This window comes from Amblyraja radiata, chromosome 4, assembly GCF_010909765.2.
Source record: "Amblyraja radiata isolate CabotCenter1 chromosome 4, sAmbRad1.1.pri, whole genome shotgun sequence".
In the NCBI taxonomy this organism is placed as follows: domain Eukaryota; kingdom Metazoa; phylum Chordata; class Chondrichthyes; order Rajiformes; family Rajidae; genus Amblyraja; species Amblyraja radiata.
Genome location: NC_045959.1, coordinates 18,835,858 through 18,856,954, shown reverse-complemented (window position 1 = coordinate 18,856,954; position 21,097 = coordinate 18,835,858). Strand labels below are relative to the sequence as shown.

General features: G+C 45.2%; 1 protein-coding gene across 1 annotated transcript in view; it reads left to right on the top strand.

Annotated features, from left to right (window-relative positions):
* Positions 1–21,097, top strand: part of LOC116971868 — a 283,701-nt gene that overhangs the window by 189,632 nt on the left and 72,972 nt on the right. Inside the window, exon 16 of the mRNA XM_033019036.1 lies at positions 6,476–6,682. Coding sequence (XP_032874927.1) covers positions 6,476–6,682 — 207 coding nt within the window. The remainder of the gene's footprint in view (positions 1–6,475; positions 6,683–21,097) is intronic.

The following is a 21,097-nucleotide window of genomic DNA, read 5'->3' as shown; positions in this document are numbered from 1 at the left end:
CAAATAGCAATGGTATCTGCCATCTTCCATCTTCTCCAATGAACACATTCATGACTTTGTACTATTATATGCCATGTAATGAAAGCCCTTTGAAAGGAATTACAAAACATATTGTAAACAAGACAATTTTAGCTACTGAACACATGCTCTCATTCATAATGATTTAATTAAGTTTGTATATTGCTAGGTAATTGATTGTTTTCGCGTTCATGTTTCCTCTTTCCTGCTGGAATCCAAAGCACTTTGCTTATTTCCTTGTTTCTGAGAGTTGGATACACACTTTGTACAGAATTGAGGCTGATTTAGTTGTTGGGATTGGAGTGCGATGCAAATATAATATCAGATTAAGCAAAATGCTGCACATCTCTGAAGACAGCAGCCTGCTAGTGTCCAGAAAGTAACTCAAAAGGTTCAAGTGAATGAGAGGAACACATAGTAAAGAGAAATTCTGACAACTTGCATTTAATGTTGAAAATGGTGGGAGCGTTCAATTATGAGGGTTTTAATCTCTTGCAGTCAATGAGCTAAGGAAGTTCTAATACGCGGAACTATTCAACTTAGCTTGATCTTTTGCCTGTCAAACCATGTCGTGCTAATATAATCAAACCTATGCACTGGATATTCACGTACGTATATTGTTATATCATCACAGATGATTAGTGGATTATTTCCAACTATATTTATTTGTTCAAAAATATACTGCCGCAGGTTCAGCGCAAGGAACTGCAAATGGGAGAATCATGAGCAAAAAGCACAAAATTGCTGGAGTAACTCAGTGGGTCAGGCAGCATTTCTGGAGACAATGGATTGGCAACATTTTGGATCGGGAACCTTCTTCAGACTCTTTCACACTGCCATTTGGAAAGATAACGATCCAGAGAGGTTAGAAATCCAGCAGGGGGGTCCATGAGGAGGATGAATGTTGGAGACATGAAACGGGGTTGTGTGAGATGAGGGCTCCCGGCCAGAGAAAAGCCCTGAGGCAGAGGCGATGGAAGAAGAGAACATCATGGCGAGCTCGGAATCAGATCCAAAATCGAATGCATCTCCAAGTTTGCGGATGACACGAACCTGGGGGACAGTGTTAGCTGTGAGGAGGATGCTAGGAGGCTGCAAGATGACTTGGATAGGCTGGGTGAGTGGGCAAATGAATGGCAGATGTAGTATAATGTGGATGAATGTGAGGTTATCCACTTTGGTGGCAAAAACAGGAAAGTAGACTATTATCTGAATGGTGGCCGATTAGGAAAAGGGGAGATGCAACGAGACCTGGGTGTCATGGTACACCAGTCATTGAAAGTAGGCATGCAGGTGCAGCAGGCAGTGCAGAAAGCGAATGGTATGTTAGCATTCATAGCAAAAGGATTTGAGTATAGGAGCAGGGAGGTTCTACTGCAGTTGTACAGGGTCTTGGTGAGACCACACCTGGAGTATTGCGTACAGTTTTGGTCTCCAAATCTGAGGAAAGACATTCTTGCCATAGAGGGAGTACAGAGAAGGTTCACCAGACTGATTCCTGGGATGTCAGGACTTTCATATGAAGAAAGATTGGATAGACTCGGCTTGTACTCGCTAGAATTTAGAAGATTGAGGGGGGATCTTATAGAAACTTACAAAATTCTTAAGGGGTTGGACAGGCTAGATGCAGGAAGATTGTTCCCGATGTTGGGGAAGTCCAGGACAAGGGGTCACAGTTTAAGGATAACGGGGAAATCCTTTAGGACCGAGATGAGAAAAACATTTTTCACACAGAGAGTGGTAAATCTCTGGAACTCTCTGCCACAGAAGGTAGTTGAGGCCAGTTCATTGGCTATATTTAAGAGGGAGTTAGATGTGGTCCTTGTGGCTAAAGGGATCGGGGGTATGGAGAGAAGGCAGGTACAGGATACTGAGTTGGATGATCAGCCATGATCATATTGAATGGCGGTGCAGGCTCGAAGGGCCGAATAGCCTACTCCTGCACCTAATTTTTATGTTTCTAAAACATCGCCTATCCATGTCCCCCAGAGATGCTGCTTGAACTGCTGAGTTACTCCAGCACTTCCTATATTTTGATGGAGGAATTAATTGGGTCAGGAAACATCTGTAGAGGGAATTGAACAGATGACGTTTTGAGTTGGGTCTCATTCTCTTTCTCTCATTTATGCTTTGTGCTTGTGATTCCAGCATATTCAGCCCCTTGTGTATACTTTTATTTGTTGAGTGTAGAATTGTATGGAGCAGATAAGAGGTGATTTGATCTGTCCAACTTTATTTGTGAGCCAACATCTGCAGTTCCTTGCTCCTCCAATGATACTGCCCTGGTTATTCTGTATATCCCTAGAAACATAGAAAATAGGTGCAGGAGGAGGCCATTCAGCCCTTCGAGCCAGCACCGCCATTCATTGTGATCATGGCTGATCGTCCCCAATCAATAACCCGTGCCTGCCTTCTCCCCATATCCCTTGATTCCACTAGCCCCTAGAGCTCTATCTAACTCTCTCTTAAATCCATCCAGTGATTTGGCCTCCACTGCCCTCTGTGGCAGGGAATTCCACAAATTCACAACTCTCTGGGTAAAAAAGTTTTTTCTCATCTCAGTCTTAAATGGCCTCCCCTTTATTCTAAGTGGTCCTGGTTCTGGACTCGCCCAACATTGGGAACATTTTTCCTGCATCTAGCTTGACCAGTCCTTTTATAATTTTATATGTTTCTGGACTCATCCTTCTTATACTAAGAACTTTTGATTATTCATACTGAATCTGCTTCCACCTTCTTTAAGACAAATCATTACATTTCAAAATAGCCCGTAGCTGTGATAGCCTTACTAATGAAGTGAAGTTTCTATCATCATAGCAAATAATTATAAATTCTACTGGGCTTGCTTAGAGGCAACTTTTTGTTTGGACATTGTGTACAACCTGGCATGGTAAGAACCACCTGTTGACATTGAAAAAGCAGAAGAAAGTAATAATAATAATAATGGATGGGATTTATATAGCGCCTTTCTAATACTCAAGGCGCTTTACATCGCATTATTCATTCACTCCTCAGTCACACTCGGTGGTGGTAAGCTACTTCTGTAGCCACAGCTGCCCTGGGGCAGACTGACGGAAGCGTGGCTGCTAATCTGCGCCTACGGCCCCTCCGACCACCACCAATCACTCACGCACATTCACACACATTCACACACAGGCAAAGGTGGGTGAAGTGTCTTGCCCAAGGACACAACGACAGTATGCACTCCAAGCGGGATTCGAACCGGCCACCTTCCGGTTGCCAGCCGAACACTTAGCCCATTGTGCCATCTGTCGTAGTCAAAGTAGAAAATAAGAGCATGATTCAGCCCTTTTTAATTTATAGATATAGCATGGAAATAGGCCCACCAAGTCCATGTCAACTATCGATTATCTGTTCACATTAGTTCCAGGTTATTCTTCACGTAGTACAGATTAGGGGCAATTTTTACAGAAGACAATTAGCCTACAAACCTGCATGTCTTTGTGATATGCAAGGAACTGGAGCACCCTGAGAAAACCCATGCGCTCACAGGGAGAATGTACAAACTCCACACTGACAGCACCTGTAGTCAGGATAAAATCCAATTGTTTGGCGCTCTACTGCGGTGCCACTGTGCTGTTCTTTGAGCCTCATCAATACCATTACGGCTGATCATCCACTTCAGTATCCTGTTCCTACCTCTGCCACATCCTTTAAACCTTTTAGCTTTAAGAAAAATATCTACCACTTTTCAGAATATATTTAATAATTTGGTCTCCACACGCTTCTCTGGTAGAGACTGCCACAGATTCCCCAACCTGGGTTAAGAAATTTAACCTGATCTCTGTTCTACATGGTATACCCTGTATCATGAAGATAAAATTCAGGTTCTGGATTCTTCGGCCATGGGGAATATTCTCCCTGAATTTGCTCAGATTATCCTGTTGGAATTATGCAGTTTGCTGTGACATCACTCTCGTTCTTCTATACACTGGTGAATGTAGGCCTAACTAACCTAATAGTTCATTTTACATTCCATTCCAGGAATGTGTGTGGTAAACATTTGCTGTGCCAACTCTACAAAAAGAGCATCTTTCCTCAGATACGGAGACCAAACCTGCATGCAAAATTCCAGATGTGGTAGAAAATTTTAAAAAACTGGAGATTTTGCAGCATTCTGAGAGGTTTAATTCCAGATGTGATCACAACAAGGTCATATAGAGCTGTAGCAAGTCATCCTTGCTCCAGGACTTAAATGCTTTTGCAATGAAGGTCAATATACCATTTGCTTTCCTAACTGGATACTGCACATGAATGGGAAGAAGGGTCTTGAGCCGAAACGTCACCCATTCCTTCTCTCTAGAGATACTGCCTGTCCCACTGAATTACTCCAGCATTTTGTGTCTACTGCACATGAATCTTTGCTCTCAGCGACTGTTGTGCACAGACACCCAGGTCTTATGCAGAGGACAAATCTTGCTGGGCCAAGCTTCTCCGTAATGCAGTGGAACTGCAGTAACAAGGTCGCAATTGCAAGACACCTGTCAGCCCTTGACAGCTGGCAAAGCCAAACATTCAACTTCACTTACTGCAAAATCTTTCATTGTTTTGAAGTTACTTCCCCTTTGGCTCCTCATCCTTTGCCCTGAGTCTCTAATGAAATCTGTGGGTTCTCACATTATGTATTATATGTGACTGGCATAAGATGCAGGTGGTGATTCTACAAAGGAAATCCAGGCTATGGAGGCAAGACTGGGAAGTAGGGATGACTAACATATTTGATTCTCTGAATCTGCCAATTTTTATGTTTCACTGGACCAAGTTGGACCCATTGTGTCCCATCCCCTCAACACACGGTTGCGAGGGGGGGTGGGGGGCAGCCTGCGGCGTCACACACATACTTACCACCCCCCCCCCCCCCACACACACACACACACTAACCACCTTGATATTATATTAATATTATTAATTTGCTCCTTTTACCCCATCCCCGCCCTATCCACTCACGCATAGCTCCCAACTCAAGCGTTTCAGTTATGAGAAACTGGAGAAGCTGGGTCAGTTTTCCTTGTGAGATTAACAGAGAACATAATTGATGTTTTGAAAATTTTGAAGGGCTTAGATAGGTAGATCTCTCCTCATTTCAGAAGAAGATAAAACAAGAGCTCATAGATTTAGGGTAAGGGGTAAAAGATTTAGAGGTGACCTGAGGCAGCCCTTTCTCACTCAGGGAGTGGTGATTATCTGGAATACACTGCCAGAGAGTGGTGGCAGTAGAGTCGCTGACAGTATTTAAAATGAGCCTGGACGAGCACTAAAATCACCTAGGCATATGAGCCGACTGCTGGGAGATGAGATTAATATGAATGGATACCCACTGGTTGCCATGGACATGGTGGGCCAAATGGCCTCTTTCCATGGTGCATGACTCTGTGACTTAAATAGGTCAATGTTGTCAATTCCATTTGGAATTAGACATTGAAATCAGACCCAAAGTTGCTGTGATCTTTTACCACTGCTCAACCAAACACGTTTTTAAAGCATGACCAAGAGATTTCAGCCAAGAGGGAACAGAGATTTTTGAAACAGGAATCTTTACAGTGGCAAGGATTCAAATCAAAATAGACCCTGTTTTCAGCCTTTTATTTATTGAAACATTTTTGTAGTTGATGAAATCAGTTTCATTGATCGCACTTTTCATGCATTTGCTGCTATTCTTCATTGTTCACAGCGTTAGGTGGAACAAAGGTACTTTGTCCAGTTGTACAGAAAGTGCTCAATCAGGCACCTCAACATCCCCCTGTGAAAGCCAACAGACTCCTATAAATACATTACCTATGAAACGAGAGCCCAGACAAGTAGCACTTTCAGCGCTAATCCCCAAACATGTTTATAGAAAAATCGTATAACTGAAAGAAACTTAACTTGGAATTTTGGGAGCCAGCATTACATCAAACAAGCTGGCAAAATACTAACTTGTTACTACTTGCTTTCATTGTCAGTTATTATTAATTCATTTTTGCAGTGGAAGGATGATTTTTCAATGGCTTGTCAACATTCATTAAGAAAATATTTTGTGGTTTTTCACTAGCTGTGACGATACAACTTGGCCTTGTGAATAACACATCCTCTGGAGAAGGTCTTTGACCACATCTCTTAATTGAGGCAAGGGCTCTCCATTTACTTTGTTGCTGTAAAACGATGTCAAGTGCTGCACTTCCACTGAACTTGGGAATTGCTGACATGCAACACTCATTAGAAAAGCCATTGAACTCAGCATCTCCCCACTTCCTTACTTTGCACAACTCAATGGAATGTTTGCCAAGTGCTTTAAGCTGTAAAATAGTAAATGACAATAATTTGATGTAGATCTGTGCTACAATCTTGCTGCTATTTGAATGAGCTTTGCAAATAGGATGTGCCTATGAACAGTGACTAATCAAACTCAAATGGGTGGGGAGGGGGGTTGTGGGGGGGGTCTTCTTTATCTCACTAGGTGGCAGTGTATGACTACATCAGGAATAATGATCTCATCGCGTGCTCGTCCCAAGGCTGCAGACCTCAGGAGCAAAATCAAACACCTGGATCATTGCCTGGCCGGAGAGATATCACCACTCATGTGTCCATCTACATTAGACACCTCAACGACATACAAGAGCTGTACAGGCATTTCCATCGGATGCCTGATGGTGCCATTGTTGAGGTATTTACAGAAATGATATTTTATATTCTTATATTAAAAACGATTTGAAATTGAAGCATAAGAAGTTAAACTTTGTAGTGCCTCATCTCCACGCAGTTGTTTAATCCTTATTTTCTATCCCCTTGCACATTATCTTGATAAAAGCACAATTGAATGAAAATGACATGATTGTCAAGTGACACAAATAACCCTCTTTTTGTGCTCAAAAGAATATCTTCTGCAATTCATTGTTGTAGTTCCTCACCAATTCATCTCCATTCCCTTTTCTGAACAGTAATGTGTTTATATTGATTCTCAACTGCAAATTGTTATACATTTTGTGCTTTTCGTTTATCACTGTTGAAATGCTGCAACACCACTCCATACCTAAGACTACAGCACAGATTTTTATCTTTGGCAATAAATCAGCCATACAATCTGCCGCCATGAATTTCCATTTATCCAAATATTTGTTTATAGTTGCTCAGGCATGGACGAGGGAATCTGGGCACTTAAAGAGCGCTGTAGCTTTGTGAGACACAGAAATTAAAAAGTGGTTGAGGTTCTGAGTGCAGAAACCTCCTGCCACTGCAGCCCACCCTAATGCGTACTTAAAGAGCCAAGGCAACTTAGTGTTGCTTCCCCTTGCTGCGGCCTGTCTAGGGGTTGGACAGGCTAGAAGGGGTTGGACAGGCTAGAAGGGGTTGGACAGGCTAGATGCAGGAAGATTGCTCCCGATGTTGGGGAAGTCCAGGACAAGGGGTCACAGCTTAAGGATAAGGGGGAAATCCTTTAAAACCGAGATGAGAAGAACTTTTTTCACACAGAGAGTGGTGAATCTCTGGAACTCTCTGCCACAGAAGGTAGTTTGAGGCCAGTTCATTGGCTATATTTAAGAGGGAGTTAGATGTGGCCCTTGTGGCTAGGGGGATCAGAGGGTATGGAGAGAAGGCAGGTACGGGATACTGAGTTGGATGATCAGCCATGATCATATTGAACGGCGGTGCAGGCTCGAAGGGCCGAATGGCCTACTCCTGCACCTAACTTCTATGTTTCTATGTTTCTATCTTCTATACTATTACTAAAACTCTCATCTTGACCACTTCCAGTCTGCGTTGTAATTAAATGTGCGCAAAAAAGCTACCATATATTGCTAGGATTTTTTCGCCACCTTACTCACCGTGCTCCTCTACTCCAAGGCACCAAGTTTTGTTCCGATCGGTGAAATATGAGAAAAGTTACGAAGGTTTAAAAAATCGTGAGATCAGCAGATTGGTCTCCTCGCCTGTCAGTCACGATGACGGTAACGCCTCTTCTGGCACCCGCTGGAGAATAAAGCCACGGAGGCGGGGCTGAGTAAACAAGCCATGCTAATTGAGCCCACAAGAGTGGAGTCGGGAAAGCCGCTGTGTGGAGTCAGGATAACCGCTGTGTGGAGGGGAAAGCCGCTGTGTGAAGTTGGGTAAGCCACTGTGTGGAGTCGGGAAAGCCACTGTGTGGAGTTGGGAAAGCCGCTGTGTGGAGTCGGGAGGTGCTGTCTGGTGCCGCGGACGGTGGCCGCTGAATGGAGTCCCTCCCCCCCACAATTGATTATGCTGGTGGTCTTACCATGGTAGCGCAAAGTGTAGATTTGTAGCGCAAAGGAAGGGAGGTTGGTTTGTGTGATGGTCTGGGTTACGCCCACAACTCTTCAATTTCTTACGGTCTTGGATGGGGCTGTTCCCAAACCAAGCTGTGATGCATCCCAATAAAATGCTTTCAGATGTCACATCTGAAGAAGTTGGGGAGAGTTGTTGGGGACATGCTGAATTTCCTAAGCCTTCGAAGGAAGTAGAGGCATTTTTGTGCTTTCTTGGCCATAGCTTTGATGTGGCTGCTCCAGGACAAATTGCTGGTGATATTTGTTCCTAAGAACTTGAAGCTTTCAACTCCTCCCTCATATTTCTACTTCAGAACCATTAATGTATTCATTTTGTACATTTTGTACTACTTCACTTCCTGAAGTCAATCACAATGTCTTGTTGGCATTGAGGGAGAGGTTGTTGTTGTGGCAGCAGGTTACGAGGTTCTCAATCCCCTTCCTGTACTACATTTTGTCATTATTTGATATCTGGTCCACTATGGTGATGTCATCTGTGAACGTGTACATTGAGTTGGATTGGTATGTAGCGGCAATGTCATGAATGTATAAGGAGTATATTAGGAAGCTGAGATTGCATCCTCGTGGGGCACCAGTGTTGAGGATTATTGTAGAGGATGATTTGTCACCAATCTTCGCTGATTGTGGTCTGTTGGCCAGGAAGTCGAGGATCTAATGCAGAGGGGGGTTCCATGAGTTTGGAGATGAGCTTGGTGAGGATCATGGTATTGAAAGCAGAGTCTTCTAATAGGAGTCCGATGTAGGTGTCCTTCTCATCCAGGTGTTCCAGGGAGGAGTGTCGGGACAGGGATGAATGGCATCAGCCAGGCAACTGTTGTGGCGGTAGGCAAATCATAGTTGTTTGATAGACTGGATTTAATGTGTGCTATAATCAGCCTCTCAAAGCTCTTCACAATGGTGGATGTCAAGGCCACTGAACAGTAGGCAATAAGGCTTGAGATCTTGCTTTTCTTTGGCACCGGGTTGATAATGGTCTTCTTGAAGCAGGTGGGTACCTCACAATGGAGTAGAGAGACATTAAAGATGTCTGTGTGCACGCATGTTAGTCGGTCCACACAGTCCCGAAGGACATGACCAGGGACTGCATCCAGGTCAGTTGCTTTCCATGGGTTCAGTATCAGGAAGGCCGATCTACCTTCTGCAACTGTTGTCATTGCCCTGTTGGCCTTCTGCTCAAAGCAGCCACAGAACGCATTGTTTATCGGGGAAGGTCACATTATCACCAGCAATGCTGCCTCATTTCGCTTTGCAGACAATTGTGGTATTCAGACCCTGCCATGTTTGACGGATGTCTGAGTGAACATACTAGGACTCACAGTATTGTCTCTTGGCATTCCTGATGGTTTTGCTAAGTTCTAGCAACATTTCTTGTACCATTCGGGATCGTTTGACTTGAATGCAGCGGTCATGGCCTGCACTGTGGGAATTTACCTCACGATTCATCCACGGTTTCCAGTTGGGGAACACTCGGATTGTCTTGGCACACATTCCTCTAAGCACTTGATGATGAAGTCAGTCACGGCAGTGGTGTGATCATTCAGTGTTTAAGAAGGAACCGCAGATGCTGAAAAATCGAAGGTACACAAAAATGCTGGAGAAACAAACGTTGCCTATCTCCATCGCTCCATACATGCTGCTGCACCCGCTGAGTTTCTCCAGCATTGTTGTGTACCGTGTGATCATTCAGGATTGGCCACAGATTCACTGAATATGGACCAGTCCAGAGACTCAAAGCAGTCACGTAGGATGTCATTGTTTTCCGCAGACCGGTATTAAACAACGTTCCGTACCGATCTTTCAGTTTTAGTTTTTGTTTGTAGGCAGGGAGTAAAAGCACAGTTAGATGATCAGATTTCCTGAAATGTGGCTGGGGAATGGAGCTATGGGTGTTTTTTATGGATGTTCAAAGGTTATTCAAAGGTTATTTATTGGTCACATACACCTAGGTGTAGTGAAATGCTTCTTGCCAATGCAGCACATAAAGAAAGAATACAGACATAACATTAATAAGAGATTTAAACATAAAGAACATCCCCCCACAATGGCTCCCACCATGAGGGAAGGCACAAAGTCCAGTCCCCAACCCCAGTTCACCCATAGTCGAGCCAATTGAGGCCTCCACAGTTGCCTCTACGGAGGCCCGATGTTCCTGGCCGTTCTCGTCGGGTGATGGTGCTCCGGCGTCGGGAGAATCCTCACAGCGGCTTGGGACACCTGGAACGGCCGCTTCCGTACTGGAGGCCGCGGCTTCCAAAGCCAACAAGGCCGCGCCGGTTGGAGCTCCACAACTGGCGATCTCGTCGCGAGATCCCAGGCTCCCGGTGTAAAGTTCGGCGCCGCCGCCCGCAGCTGGTCGCTCCACAGTCCCGCAGCTCCACGATGTTGTTCCCGGCGGTCTTCAGCTCACCGGAGCGGCGACCCGGACAAGGCATCGCCCGCTCCACGATAGCGCTCCAGCGCTGTGCCGCTGCCGAAGCCGTGGTTCTGGGCGGTCCCCGTCAGGAAACACCGCTCCAGGCCCGCTGGTAGGCCGCGAGGACGGGTCGAAACTGCAGCCCGGAGAAAAGCTGCCTCTCCGACCAGGTAGGGACCCTGAAAGGTAGTTTCCCCCTCCCCCCCCCCCCCCCCCCCACCCCACATAAAAAAGTCTAGAACTCCAGAAACAAAAACACTTTAACTAACTAAAAAAATTAAAAAAAAGATGAAAAGACAGACAGCTGCTGGCTGGGCAGCCGCGCACAGGTCAGCGCCCCCTGTTGGAGCAGTGGTCGAGAGTGTTCTGGCCCTTGGTGGGACGAGAGACGCTGATGGTATTTTGTTGATACGCTTTTGAGGTTGGCCTAATTGAAGTGCCAATCTACAATGACCAGTGCATCGGATGTTTTGGCTCAAGGCTTTTAGGTAGTGGTGCACAGTTCTTTCAAAGCGTGACATCAGTATGGGAGGGATATAGACTGCTGTCAGGATTGCTGAGGTGCATTCCTGAAGTAGGCAGTAGGGACAGCACTTCACAGTTAGATATTCCAGGTCCGGGTAGCATAAGCTCACCAGGACCAACACATCTGAGCATCACGAGGTATTGATTAGGAAGCAGACCCCTCCATCTCTAATCTCCTCGAAGATAACATGTGGTCCATCTGGTGAAGGGAGAAGCCGTCGGGTTGGATGGTGCAGTCAGGTGAGCCATGGGTGAGCCACGCCTCTGAGACACTGAGTACTGTCTCAGTTCTCTAAGGTAGATTATGCTGGCTTTAAGTTAATCTAGCACTCTCTACGTAATGCACATTAGCCAGTAGTATGCTTGGGAGAGGGGTGGGGGTCTGCAAAGCACATTGTTTCAGTCTCATCTGTGGCCCCGTTTCACTCAGTTCCTCACTAGGTGGCAGCATTTCAGCCCCATCAGTTGGGCCCCTGGCCTGGTGTCTGTTGGATGGCCCAGGAGGTCGGGCCTCTGGCTGAGCTGTCTCTGGCCCCGGTGGTTGGCATCAGCGTTGGACCGCTCAGGAGGTGAGTGGCTGTGTACGACGGAGGTTAAGTGTCAGCCCTTTAGCCCAGCTGTCTCCCGATGGCCGGTGTCGACATTGGATGGGTCTTTGGCCTGGTCAGGCCCCGCTGCTTGGTTCCACCGGATGCTCCAGGATGTCGAGCATGTTGTCCATGGGGCCTCGATGCAACACATTAGCCTGGATTTTGTGGTTGGTGATGAATCAGCATCTATATAATTAAAAGTCTCATCTTGCCCACTTCCTGTCTGCACTGTATATTGATTTTAGCAAAAACCCTACCATATATCGCTATGATTTTTGGACATCTTACTCAACAGTCCTCCTCCGCTGAGCAGGCCCTGAGGTCTCGCGGCGGCGTCGGCCACTGCCTGCGGGCTGAGGCTTTTTCTCAGTCAGATGTCCACTGCTGTGTCCCACACTCTTAACAACACCTCCAGGTTTTGTGACATTTGTAAATTTTAATTATGTTAATTAAGGATTAAATATTAGCCTGGGCAAAAGGGATAATTTCCTTTTGAAATAATAAAGCCATGTTTTCTTTTATATCCACTTGAGGAAATAGGTGGAGCCTCAGTTCAGCTTCTGACATGAATGGTGATAATTCAGCACTCGCACATACTGTATTGTGTGGTAGATTTCTCAGTCCAAATCTTCCAATGTGTGGCCTATAAACCTCCAACTCAGAAGCAAGAGAGCTAACCACTGAGCAGCAGCTGATCAATGGAATGACAAGCATCAGCCAAAGAAAAGTAGATTGGGTTTGGTAATCCGATGTAGACCAAAACGACATCTTAATGATAACATAGGAGACTAAAACCACAGCATCGACAACTATGGGCAATGCTAATTTAATACTGATGCAACACATTAGCCTGAGTTTTGTGGTTGGTGATGAATCAGCATCTATATAATTAAAAGTCTCATCTTGACCACTTCCTGTCTGCGCTGTATATTGATTTTAGCAAAAACGCTACCATATATCGCTATGAATTTTGGACATCTTACTCACAGTCCTCTTCCACTGAGCAGGCCCTGAGGACTTTGCCCATCGATGAAAAATAAAAAAGTTATGATTGTTTAAAAAACCTTGAGATCCTCTCGCCTGTCAATCACTGAGATGAAGGTGACGCCCCTTCCGGCGGGTGGGGGGGGGGGGCAGGACTATAAAACCCGGGATGCCTGATCATGACTCAGTCACTCTGCAAGACTGCGAGGGAGAGGTCAAGACTCTCATTCTAGGCTGTGAATCAACTGAACTGTGAGTCTGCAAAGAGCCCTTCCGTCCCATCAGGCCTGTACTAGCCCAGGATGAGCCCTTCGGTCCACCAATAAGTATTCCCCCTGCATGTATTAAACCTCACTCCAGTATTTTTCTCCCTCCCTTCATTGGCTCCCTGTGAGATCCAGGCCAGGATAGACTTTCCTCCTTCATTGCTGTAATCTGCAGAAAAATATGAAAAATGTATTAAATTGATTCTCCACCCTCTCCCCCTTCTCTCTCATAGAGTCTCTCACCTGTCTTGGGCAGAGATTCTGGCTGTTTCTGAGCTGCCAGCCCACCAGGCCTGAGTGACTGAGCTGCCAGCCCACCAGGCCTGAGTGACTGAGCTGCCAGCCCACCAGGCCTGAGTGACTGAGCTGCCAGTCCATCAGGCCTGAGTGACTGAGCTGCCAACACAAGAATCCATTTGGCCCACAATGTCCATACTAGCCCCCTGGAAACCAGTCCCATCGGCCCACAACACCCATACTAGCGCTCCAGAAAGCCCCCCCCCCCCCACTGGCCACCAATATTGGAATTGGTGGAGAGGTGGAATATTGCATTAATCTAGTTGTCTTTTATCTAACTCAATAAAAAATGCACATTTTCTCTTCAGTAATCGTCATAACCTGAACTATTGAGATGTAACATTGGAAGACCTTTTCTGCAGGTACACAAAAATGCTGGAGAAACTCAGCGGGTGCAGCAGCATCTATGGAGTGAAGGAAATAGGCAACGTTTCGGACCGAAACCCTTCTTCAGACTCCGTTGCGGCCTGAAACGTTGCCTATCTCCTTCGCTCCATAGATGCTGCTGCACCCGCTGAGTTTCTCCAGCATTTTTGTGTACCTTCAATTTTCAAGCATCTGCAGTTCCTTCTTAAATACTTTTCCTGCAACCATTCCAAGTACAGTATAGTGGTATAGTTAGTGGAGGTGCTGCCTCGCAGTTTCAATGACTTGGATATGATCCTGGCCACATGTGCTGCCCATGTGGAGTTTGCACATGCTGCCCGTGTGGAGTTTGCACATTCACTCTGCAGCCGTGTGGGATTCCTCTAGGTTCTCTGGTATCTCCCCATATCCCAACGTCATGCAACTTTGCAAGTTCATTGTTTACTGCAGATTGCCCCTGGTGAGTGGTAGAATGTGGGAGGCAGTTGATGGGAATGTGGAGAGAATAAAATGGGATTAGAGTAAATGAGTGTGTGATGGTGGGCCAGAAGGCCCCATACTGTGTAAATCTATAATGATTAAATGTGACGTCACATCGGGAATTTGAGACACACAATCAGACGGTAGTCTCGGATACATGCCAGATTTGGTATGGATGACCTGGAAAGTGAACTGTGTTTAAACTTACATACAAAAACATTCGAAAACTTTCAAAAATGTTGAAACATTTGTAAACACTTCTGTCAGCCGTCCTTGTCCATTAACAACTTCTTCCAGGATGTGGCAGTCTCTTTGTGCTGCCTTAGAACTGGTACTGGATCACTGGGCGTGTACCCATTACATTTCAACTTCAAAGCCTGCAGAATTGCATCGAATTACTGGCAATAACATTGGACCATGCTTGCTCCGAAATGTAGAAGTTATTGTCAGTTCTGTGCAGGAATGATAGAGAGCGGAGACAGTTTCACTTGTGTTGCAGTTGCAGAGTCCAGACCATTTATTTCTCACTGCATTTCCAACTGCCCGACTGCGTAACTTTCCAATTGGCATCACCAAACTCAGAGTAAAGACGTGTTTAACTCCTGGGAAATAGGTGGGGTGTAGGAGGCATTGGGTTTCTGGGCAAATTGACTACGTCTGACTGTTTTGCTTAAAAAATGTTTTCCAAAAATATTGCAGAGCATTTTGTAACCTGAAAGTTAACTTTACAAATTAGCAGAAGTGTTGATGAAATCTGAAACTCCAAAAGTTATAGCAAATGTCAATAAACCAGAGAGTAGTTGATATAAAAACAGGCCCAGCGATATTCCAGGATGAATGCATATTATTCCCTGCATGTATTACACAGGGAATAATATGTGTTGCTCTGTGTCACACTGTTAGCTGCAACTATCTGCAATTGACCTGTTGCCCCCCCCACACCACCTCGTCCCTGCACCCCCACCCCCCCCCCCCACAATCTTCTTCGAAGATAAAGCGGATGGTGATTTGATCCTGAATGTGGTGTACAAGATAAATGTGAAGGTTCCAGTACAAACTGGGGCAAATCAGAAAAAAAAACTTCATCCTGCTAAATAGAAATAGTGGAGAAGGCTATTCATTCCTTCAAGTCTGTTTTTCTGTTCACTTAGATCATGGCTAATCTGTATCCAACCTCCATTCGTATTTCTTAATATAATTGACTGAGAAAATGCTATCAATTTCAGTTTAATAATGTATATCTATACAACTTGAGGATTCCAGCATGGTTCCAGAAGTCCTAAATCTGCCCATATTTTCCCTCCAAAGTTTGGCCTACTATAAATGTGTTGGTAAAAACTTCTGGTAAATGCACAAATTAAAAAAAAAAAAACGATTTCCTTGGAAACAGAAACATACTTTATTGCTTGGCTCCGAGGTATGGGAGCATCACAGGCAGAGTCAACATTTATTGTCCATCTCTATAGCCCTTGGTATAGTGAGCTATCGGAGCAGAATTAGGCCATTCGGCCCTTCAAGTCTACTCCACCATTCGATCGTGGCTGATCTATCTCTCCCTCCCAACCCCATTCTCCTGCCTTCTCCCCACAACCCATGACACCCGTACTAATCAAGAATCTATCTATCTTTGCCTTAAAAATATCCATTGACGGCCTCCACAGCCTTCTGTGGCAAAGAATTCCACAAATTACCACACCCTCTGACTTAAAAAAATCCTTCTCATCTCCTTCCTTAAGGAACCTCCTCTTATTCTGAGGCTATGATGTCTGGTCCTAGACTCTGCCACTAGTCTCCACATTCACTCTATCCAAGCCTTTCACTATTTGAAGTCCTGTTGGTGAAGGACTGACACTTTGCAGTTGTATCCCTTTTACTTCTAAGTGGGAGTGATGGTGTTTTTGGGAGGTCCTGTCAAAAAGGCATTTACAATACCCGTGTGTGTAGTAAACCTCAACCATTTTATGCTAAAAATCCATTGAGCGGTCCGTTTAAATTGGTCCTCCCAGGAACATGTGTCAGGGGGAAACGTTGGTGTTCTTCAATCTTCTTTGCTTTGTTTCTCTAAAAATGGACAGACCAATTCTCAAGTGATGATCAAGCTTGGAATGTTTCAGACAAGCTGTCAGGATGAGGGAGCCAAATTAACAGAGGCATTCAAAATGACAAGCTTGCCCAAGCTTAGTCAGGATAAATGGCTCTTTACTGGTCCTAATTCACTCTCTTGACACAGTTAAATGGTGCAGCTCCTCCCTGCTGACCAATCTTTAGTACTTAAAGATCTCAATTGATTCAGCACACACAAGCAAAATTTGCTCTCCGCTTCCAGCATATTGGGTAAAGCGGAGGGAATAATTTTAAAAGGCAGGTTATGGTTTATAGGGAAATGGGCCAAATGCAGGCAGGTGGGACTAGTGTAGTTGGGACATGTTGGTTAGTTTGAGCAAGTTGGGCCGAATGGCCTGTTTCCACGCCGTATGACTCCTATGGCATCCTTTCCATTCTTCAGGGGAGGGAGTTCCTTGGGACCTCCAAATGCAGCTGTTGGGCTATGAAGGAGTGACAACAATTACCTCCTTAATCCAGCTGAAGGGGGCTTGAATATATTGAGCAGACACTGACATTGATACGAATTGCCAGGTCAAAATGGACTGACTGTTCGAGCTTCTCCCATTTCCTCTCCTCCACCCCTTGTCTGGAGCAATCATCGATGGACAGGACCAATGACTTTAGAAGGGTCAGATGATGACTGCTCAGCAAAGGCCACGAGTCCCTTTGGGTGTAACCAATTCCACATTGGAAGCCATCCTTCAAAACGTGGCAATGTTTAAATAGATTTAGACTTAGACTTAGATCCTTTATTTGTCATTCAGACCTTTCGGTCTGAACGAAATGTCGTTGCCTGCAGCCATACATGTAATAATAAACACCAAAACACACAATAAACACAAATTAACATCCACCACAGTGAGTTCACCGGGCACCTCCTCACTGTGATGGAGGCAAAAATCTTAGGGTTACTGTCTCTTCCCTCCTCTTGTCCCTCTGCGCTGAGGCGATACCCCACCGAGCGATGGTAATCAGTCCCGCGGCTCACTGAGATCCGCGAATGGGCCGATTTAAAGCTCAGGTGCGGCCGGGTGTGGTAGAAGCTGCGACTCAGTCCAGAGGAACGCAGCTGTTGAGAGGGAGCCCGGAAAAACAGGCACCAGCCTGTGACCTGCGAGCTCCCGACGATGTCGTCCACTGGCCCGCGGCACCCCGATTCAGGTCCGCCGCGGACAAACGCCGCTCCGCTCCGAGCTCCTCTACCACCGCCGCCAGACGGTCCCAGCCCGATCGTGCCGTGCACCGAGCCTCACCAGCACCGTCTCGCGCGCCGGCCGCCCTCACGGGACCTCCCAGCCCCGAGTTGTGCCGCTGCCACCGGGGCGTGGTCAGCCAGCACCGTCCCAGGCCCCGACAAGAAGGCCGCCCTGGTTACGGTAGAACTGCCAATGCTTAATTGGAGAGACTGAATTATAGGGGGTCGCACGGAAATGTATGGAAGTGGTGGAGTGTTATTTTGTAAAGAGAGAAGAACTTAAGTGCCTATTTTTTTTTGAGAAATGAAGTGAAGAAAGCAAAGGGACCTTTGGTCAAGGAAGTAATTGCATATTAGCACAAGGGGATCAGGACCACAAGACCACGAGGTGAGTTAGGTTTGACAAGATGAATCAACGAGTTGCAGATTAATTGTTGATGCAGACAGGCATGAATCGGCCATTCTGCGATACTGGATGGTAGACAGTAACCTAAACTAAGCGAATCATTTAGTCATACAGTATGGAAACAGGCCCTTTGGTCCAACTCAGCCATGCAGATCAACATGCTCATCTACGCTTGTCTTATTTGAAAGCCCATATCAATTCATTTTCTCTACCCACTTATCCCTTCTCCCTCCTCACTCCCACTCTCACTCTCTTTCTCCTCCCTCCCTCTCTCTCACTCCCTCTCCCTCTCCCCCCCCCCCTCTCCCTCTGCCTCTCCCCTTCCCCCTCTCCCTCTCCCTCTCTCCCTCCCCTCCCCCTCTCCCTCCCCCTCTCCCTCTCTCACTCCCCATCTCCCTCTCCCCTTCTCTCCCTCTCCACCTCTCCCTCTCCCCCTCTCTCCCTCTCCCCCCCCCCCAAATAATGTGATTTATTAATTAAGCAAATGGGATAACTTGTCCGGTTCATATCCGGTGCTCATGACAAATAAACTCTTAAGTATCTGTGAATCAAGACATTTTCCCCAGCAGCATTACCAGTTATTATTATTATTGTAACCCCAAATACATGTGGTCGTAATTTTTTTACTGAAAATTATGTGCTGTGGCATATTATTGGTAGATCCAAAATCCATTTCCTAGTTTGAATAAATTCAACACAAAGTCTCTCTCTCGGATGGATTGCCTGTCAAATGTGTTCATATATACAGGTTTTCAGGTGTAATCTTCAATATTTTCAAATTATATGGTATTTTAATGGAGACTTTTAATTAATCTGGTTTAGTATCTTGTGGAATTGCTGGTAATGTTTGATGAAATTCTCCAGCTAGCACTTAAGTAACACTTCCCAATAATTTATTGTTGTGTCTACGATCCTGCAAAGTTTGATCTAATGCTTTGTAGCTGCTTTGTGATCCATTGTGCATACATCCCAGACAATAAATCTACAATATTTTAGAATTGATTCCCTTTACATTTCCCTGACCATGTTATAGGGTGGAATCTCCACATTTGTCAAATTCAAAGACAGTTTAAAATAATGTACAGATTTCTCTCCTGTCAAAAGTATTGAAGCAATGCCTTATGATGCCAGGGCCAGGGCCATCATATTTCCCCTTTGAACTCCAGTCAAATATAGATTAATAAGGAAAACACCATAAACCGAAGCACCTCAAAAAAAAATCAGATTCCTTGGTCATTGTAGACATTCTCTGCAGTGGTATCCAAGATACTGTTTGATATCTCACTAAACTTTGTTGTTTCCGTCAGATATATTTGTGTAACTGGTTTAACGCAGCTGGTCTCCTGTAGAAACTCGGTATGCACATGTTCAGTTTCTCTTTGTAGTTCAGGTGGATCAAGACTAAGTGGGTTGGATCCACACAAATATTTAGTACTTCACAAATAGATCTGAAAAAATGTCATAAAGTTTCAAATTGAAAATTGTGTCCTTTTAGGCTATGGAGTGTCTCCTATGGGGTAGACATAGAAACATAGAAAGTAGGTGCGAGAGTAGACCACCAGGTCCGTCGAGCCCGCACCGCCATTCGCTCATGGCTGAACACTAAACAGACACACTTACCCACAAACAGTAGACACAAGACACAGAACACAAGACACTACCCTCCCCTTTATACCGCTATCACCCCTCTCCACCCCAAGAACCTCGTGATCTCCTGGGGGAGGCAAAAAAACGGATAAAAACCCAGGTCCAATTCGGGAAAAAAATCCGGGAAATTCCTCTCCGACCCCAATCCAGGCGATCGACACTTGTCCAGGAGATCACTCAGGTCTTACTATACTAACCATACCTAGGTCCATATCCCTGCCCTCTCCCCGTAGCCCCTTATCCCCTTGGCAGCTAAAAAAACATCTATTTTAGTCTTAAATATATTTAACGTTTCTGCTTCCACTGCTCCCTGGGGCAGTGAATTCCATAAATTAACCACCCTCTGGGTGAAGAAGTTCTTCCTCATCTCAGTTTTAAAAGAGCCCCCCCTTATTCTGCAACTATGTCCCCTAGTTCTAGTTTCCCCGATCATTGGGAACATCCTCGGTGCATCCACCCGATCAAGGCCCCTCACAATCTTATATGTTTCAATGAGATCGCCTCTCATTCTTCTAAACTCCAAAGAGTAGAGTTCCAGCCTACTTAACCTTTCCTCATATGTCAATCCCCTCATTGCAGGAATTAATCTTGTAAACCTTCGCTGCACTGCCTCCAGGGCTAGTACATCCTTTCTTAAGTATGGACCCCAGAACTGTACACAGTATTCCAAATGTGGTCTCACTAATACTGTGTACAGCTGCAGCAAGACCTCCGTGTTTTTATACTCAATCCCCCTAGCAATAAAGGCCAAAACTCCATTGGCCTTCCTGATTGCTTGCTGCACCTGCATACTAACTTTTAGTGATTCATGTACTAATACCCCTAGATCCCTTTGCGTTGCATTACAACGCAGCTCCTCCTCATTTAGAAAATAACTTGCCCTATCATTTTTTTCCCCAAAGTGAATGACTTCACATTTATTAGTATTAAATTTCATCTGCCAAGTTGTTGCCCACTCACCTAGCTTATCTATATCCTTTTGCAGACTCTTCCTATCCTACTCATCCCCTACTTTTCCTCCCATTTTTGTATCGTCCGCAAATTTTGATATATTACACTTGGTTCCCTCCTCCAAATCATTTATATAAATTGTGAACAACTGGGGTCCCAGCACCGACCCTTGCGGAACCCCGCTAGTTACCGGTTGCCATCCCGAGTATGAACCATTTATCCCCACTCTCTGCTTCCTATTTGTTAGCCAATCCTCTACCCATGCTAATATATTACCCCCAATCCCATAATTTTTTATTTTTAGCAATAGTCTCTTATGTGGCACCTTGTCAAAAGCCTTTTGGAAGTCCAAGTATACCACATCCACCGGTTCCCCTTTATCCACCCGGGTTGTTACTTCCTCAAAGAATTCGAGCAGATTCGTTAAACAGGACTTCCCCTTCACAAAACCATGCTGGTTCTGTCCGATGAAGTCATGTTTATCCAAGTGCCCCGTTAGTGTTTCTTTAATAATTGTCTCTAACATTTTACCCACCACCGATGTTAGACT